Source organism: Fragaria vesca, linkage group LG7 (genome assembly GCF_000184155.1).
Source record: "Fragaria vesca subsp. vesca linkage group LG7, FraVesHawaii_1.0, whole genome shotgun sequence".
NCBI classification, from domain to species: domain Eukaryota; kingdom Viridiplantae; phylum Streptophyta; class Magnoliopsida; order Rosales; family Rosaceae; genus Fragaria; species Fragaria vesca.
The window spans coordinates 9,785,627-9,790,672 of record NC_020497.1 but is presented as its reverse complement, the minus strand read 5'-3'; the positions used below and the strand labels follow the sequence as shown (position 1 = coordinate 9,790,672).

Sequence of the window (5,046 nt, the reverse complement as noted above, 5' to 3'; positions counted from 1 at the left end):
CATGTAGCCGAGCTTGTTGTGTCGCGATGTTGAATGAAACCCGTAGTCTAATTCTAAGTTGGTCTATGTCATAGGAACCACGTAGGAACTTATGTGCATATCAAATTTAGGTTGTATATTTGCTCACGGTGTAGACTTAAATGAGATTAGAAATCGTCTTCTTTATTCTTGCATGGTTGTTTGGTTGAGTTTGCATGAATGTTGGTTGATCACATGTATATATGTATAGAAGTAATTTAGGATTTATTATTAATATTGTTCCGAAATCATAAAACCTTTAAACCTATATGCTTATTTCGATACTTACATTAGATTAGATGGATCTACCCTGTAGTTGGATCCCCGGTTTAGAACGACGATCCCTGCTTGCTTTATACTACGATTGATTTGTTGACAGGGTTAATTGATGCGTGTGCAAATACGTCTTATCACCTGTTCCTATGCCGACATGCCAGGCATCTCCCCTGATGTCATCACACACAAACTTAATATACTCAAAGACCATCCCCATGTCAAGCAAAAACGGCGTGCCTTCAACCCGGAAAAGTATCGCGCCATCCAGGCCGAGGTCCAGCGGCTAAAAGAAATCCAGTTTATACGTGAGGTCTCATACCCAACATGGGTTTCCAATGTAGTCATGGTCCCCAAGCCTAACGGCAAATGGCAAATGTGTGTTGATTACACTAACCTCAACAAAGCCTGCCCCATGGACAGTTTCCCTTTGCCATAGATTGACCAGCTGGTTGATTCCACAGCCGGATTCAAAATGCTCAGCTTTCTGGATGCCTACTCGGGATATAACCAAATCAAAATACACCCCACAGATCAAGAACACACTACTTTTGTCACGGATAAAGGACTGTATTGTTACAAAGTCATGCCCTTTGGCCTTAAGAATGCAGGAGCAACTTATCAGAGGTTGGTCAATGCCATGTTCGAATAAGAAATTGGGGAAGTCATGGAAGTCTACGTAGATGACATGCTGGTCAAAAGCAAGACAGATGACGACCACATTGCCAACTTAGACAAAGTCTTCACTAAGCTCCTAGCTCACGGGATGCGCCTCAACCCTCAAAAGTGCATTTTGGCTGTTAGTGGCGGAAAATTTTTGGGTTTCATGGTCAGTGAAAGAGGCATCGAAACTAACCCAGAGAAAGTACAAGCCATACTTGACATGACAGTCCCAAAAACTCGGAACGAAGTCCAGTGCCTCACGGGACGTTTGGTGGCCTTAGCACGTTTTATCTCTTGCCTCACAGACAAGTGCAACCCATTCTTTCAACTGCTGAAAGCTCAATACAAGGAGAATGTGGCTTGGGGCCCGGAACATGATGATGCCTTCAATAATATCAAAGCCTACCTTGCAGCGGTCCCTCTTCTCTCCAAACCTGTCCCGGGAGAAGTACTGTACTTGTATTTGGCTGTTTCTGCCACAGCCATCAGCGTTGCCCTCACACGCCACGATCATGACAACGAGCTCCCGGTATACTACTGCGACAGAGGGTTCATGGATCCCGAGACCCGCTACCCTGACATTGAGAAATTAGCTCTAGCCCTCATCACCGCAGCCAGAAAACTCAGGCAATACTTCCAGGCACATACCATCCATGTCCTCACCAATCACCCTCTGAGGCAAATACTCCAAAAACCTGAAACTTCAGGGCGCATGGTAAAATAGCCGGGCAATAGAATTGAGAGAATTTGACCTACACTTTAAACCAAGAATAGCCATAAAAGAACAAGCTGTCGCGGATTTCATTGCTGAATTCATCCCCATGAACCCAGGCGACCCAGACCAGGACGTCCTCCCCCGGAACAAAATTTGGGAACTCCACGTTGATGGATCCTCCAACAACAGGCTCAGTGGAGCAGGGATAATAATCACAGACCCAAAGGGCCACTCTTATGAATATGCTCTCCAGTTTGAATTCAAAGCGTCCAACAACATAGCTGAATACGAGGCCCTCATAGCCGGCATTCAGCTCTGTCGAGAACTCGGAGCCCTACACATCCACATATTTAGTGATTCTCAACTTGTGGTCAATCAGGTGGCAGGAGACGGCAAAGCCAACCAGAACAACCTGGGATCCTACAAAAGTCTAGCTGGCGCCCTCCTACAACACTTCACATCTTACAAGCTCACCCAAATCCCAAGGGCTAAGAACTCCAAGGCAGATGCTCTCACGAGACTCGCCACAGCGCCTCCCGAGTCCGCGCCACCAGATGTGCACATAGAAATCTTAGACAAACCTAGTATTTCGAAGGCTTATTCAGAAATCTTTGCCATAGAAACACCTAGCCAACCCTCGTGGATGGACCCATATGTGGCCTTCCTTTCTAATGGGACCCTGCCCCTGGATGCACAAGAGGCACAGCGGTTACGCCACAAAGCTTCACTCTACTTGCTTAAAGGAGGGAAGCTATACCGCCGTGGACAGTCATGTCCCCTTTTAAGGTGCTTGCCTACAGCAGAAGGGCACAAAGTATTGAAATCACTCCACAATGGAGTCTGTGGAAACCATGCGGGGGCTCGGAACCTCATGTTCAAAGCGCTACGAGCTGGGTACTATTGGCCAACATTAGAGCAAGATGTAAAGGCCGTTGTCCAAGCATGCTTTCACTGCCACAAATTTGCAGATTTTGCCCGCCGTCCCCCAGTTCCACTATATGTCATCATTTCCCCAGTCCCTTTCAGCCAGTGGGGACTTGACTTCGTGGGGCGGCTACCCACAGCCCCGGGACCACCAAATGGATAGAAGCAGAGCCTGGTAGACTATAACACCAAATGGATAGAAGCAGAGCCCCTTGCTACAATCACAACCGAAAAAGTGATCAACTTCCTATGGCGTAATTTATATTGCCGGTTCGGGGTACCACAAGCCATCATCACAGATAATGGGGCACAATTTGATAATGAGACATTCAGAGAATTTCTCTCTGAGCAAGGCACATCAATCTTCTATGCCTCCCCAGCACACCCCCAAACCAATGGCCAAGTGGAAGCTATAAACAAGCTCATCAAGCAAAACTTGAAGAAACGCCTAGAAGATGCTAAAGGGTTATGGGTTGCCAAGCTCCCGGAAGTCCTCTGGACAATTCGTACTACCCCAATAGCAGCCACAGGGGAATCCCCATACCTCTTGTCCTATGGCACCGAGGCAGTGATCCCTGTAGAGATGGAGGTCCCGAGTGAACGTATCACAACATATGATCCCGAGACAAACGCCACGGGACTGCGTCTCAACATGGACCTTCTCGACGAGCGCCGGGACAGAGCACATCAAAGGAATATCAACAACAAACAAAAAATTGCCAAGCATTACAACAAAAAAGTTGTCCCCCGCCCTCTAAAAGTAGGGGATTGGGTCATGAAAGAGGTTATCCCCCACCCTACCGGGCTCAAGGCAAAATGGGAAGGTCCATTGGAGATAGTCAATGCCCCGGGACCAGCTACCTTTTACCTTCGTGACACTGCTGGCCGAGTCCTACCTCGCCCCTAGAATGCTCGCCACCTCCACCTCTACCCTGTCTAGCTTACTAACACTGCAACGCCAACAGGGCAGCTAGTACTTCATTACTTGTGTACTTTAGCCCAGTAGCGGCTCATTTCAAATGTACACCTTGCCCATTAGCGGCCTATATGAAGTAACTATTTTTCTCAATCTTTTTCAACATTCCAAACAAAAAGAACACATGCACAAAAAGCAAACGTATTCCTTAACATAACAACCTGGACTCCCAGGCAATTCATAAATAACAAAATTGTTCAACCACGCCACCAAAAACGTTGTTCCCAGGACAAACAAGCAGTTAAACTAAAAGAACAACAAACTACAGCAATTACACCCTCCAAGCTATTTCTCCCCAGAAGAGGCCCCGCTTGACTTATTCACACTCTCGCCACTCTTCGACCCACTACCCCGCCCGCAGCCTTGGCCAATGTTAACTAACACCCTCTGCCCATAAGCATGGTTAAAGCGGTCGCGTGCCACAGTTGGCGGCCTCACTGACACATTTGGACGCACCAGCGAGCTCACCTGTTGCACTTCCGGCACAAGGGACTTTGATGTGGAAACCTTTAGCACTTCAACCCGTGGAGGCGCCACAAGCTCAGCAACTCGCGGGTTAGGCGGCTCCACAGTAGAAGACGCAACCTGAGAAACGGCCACCTAGGTTGAAGGGGATCCCTCGGGACGTGGAACCCTTGGAGAAGCAGCAGCCATGACAAGCGGTCGAGACACACCCGCAGCAGAAACTTCCTTAGGCACGACCGAGGAAGTAGCATGCCAAGTCTCGTGCTGTCTCGCTAGGGTCCGCAAGATCTCGGCTTGCTTCCTTTGCTCTGGGGTCATTTGTTCCCAAGCCTTCCTCGCAACATCCCTCTCGGCGTAAAACTTACGCATTGCCGCCTCGTTAATCCAGCCAGCCTGGCACCCGGTTTTACTCAGCTCATCATGCCCCCGATTATAGGCACTCTTTAGCTGCTGCTTATAGAGGTCGCTCTCACGGAACACCCTCTCCCCAGCCCCGGCAGCCCTGGCACACTTCATCTTCCAAGACCTCTCCTGTTCCGCCAAGGCATGATTCAATTTCTTCACCTCAGCCTCCAGGGAAGCAACCTTGGCGGCAACCAATTCTCCAGCTTCCACCTGCTTGTCTTTCTCCTCTATGGCTTTCTTCAGCTCAGCCACCTCCTACTCAGCGGTTGCGGCCTGGTCACGAAACACAACAGCGTCCTGCTCTACTTGCTCCAGAACTCACGAAAGGGCGCGGTTGTTCTCTTCTACCTCCTTCAGTTGTTGACATTTGGTCTCAGCATCTTCCTGCAGATGAGTCACAGCCCTCTCACTTGCCGCGTACATAAGAAGGGTGGCCTATAAGCAAGACAACAACAATTAAAAAAAAAGAAAAAAAAAACCGGGAAAAAGACAACACTAGCGCCCCCCCCCCCCCCCTCGAACGCCTACACGGGTCAACTTCTCCTTGGCAAGAGCAATGCCAGCTAAGGGCTCAACCTCCTCCAGGGCATTCATGTAGCGGGAGCGG

The 5,046-nt window shown here is 48.9% G+C and overlaps 1 protein-coding gene across 1 annotated transcript; it reads left to right on the top strand.

The window, feature by feature from the left end:
- The first annotated feature begins 1,775 nt into the window (after positions 1 to 1,775).
- On the top strand, positions 1,776 to 3,500 carry LOC101290910. Its single transcript, XM_004308520.1, has 2 exons — positions 1,776 to 2,698; positions 2,927 to 3,500. Exons 1-2 carry the CDS (start codon positions 1,776 to 1,778, stop codon positions 3,498 to 3,500), a joined length of 1,497 nt encoding a protein of 498 aa, XP_004308568.1.
- The last annotated feature ends 1,546 nt before the right edge of the window (positions 3,501 to 5,046 follow it).

Excerpts from the sequence above, each read along its gene's own strand:
- LOC101290910 (XM_004308520.1), top strand. The coding sequence starts at position 1,776 with ATGAACCCAGGCGACCCAGACCAGGACGTCCTCCCCCGGAACAAAATT. Across the intron at positions 2,699-2,926 it reads TCCCCAGTCCCTTTCAGCCA|AGAATTTCTCTCTGAGCAAG; the intron begins GTGGGGACTTGA and ends TGAGACATTCAG.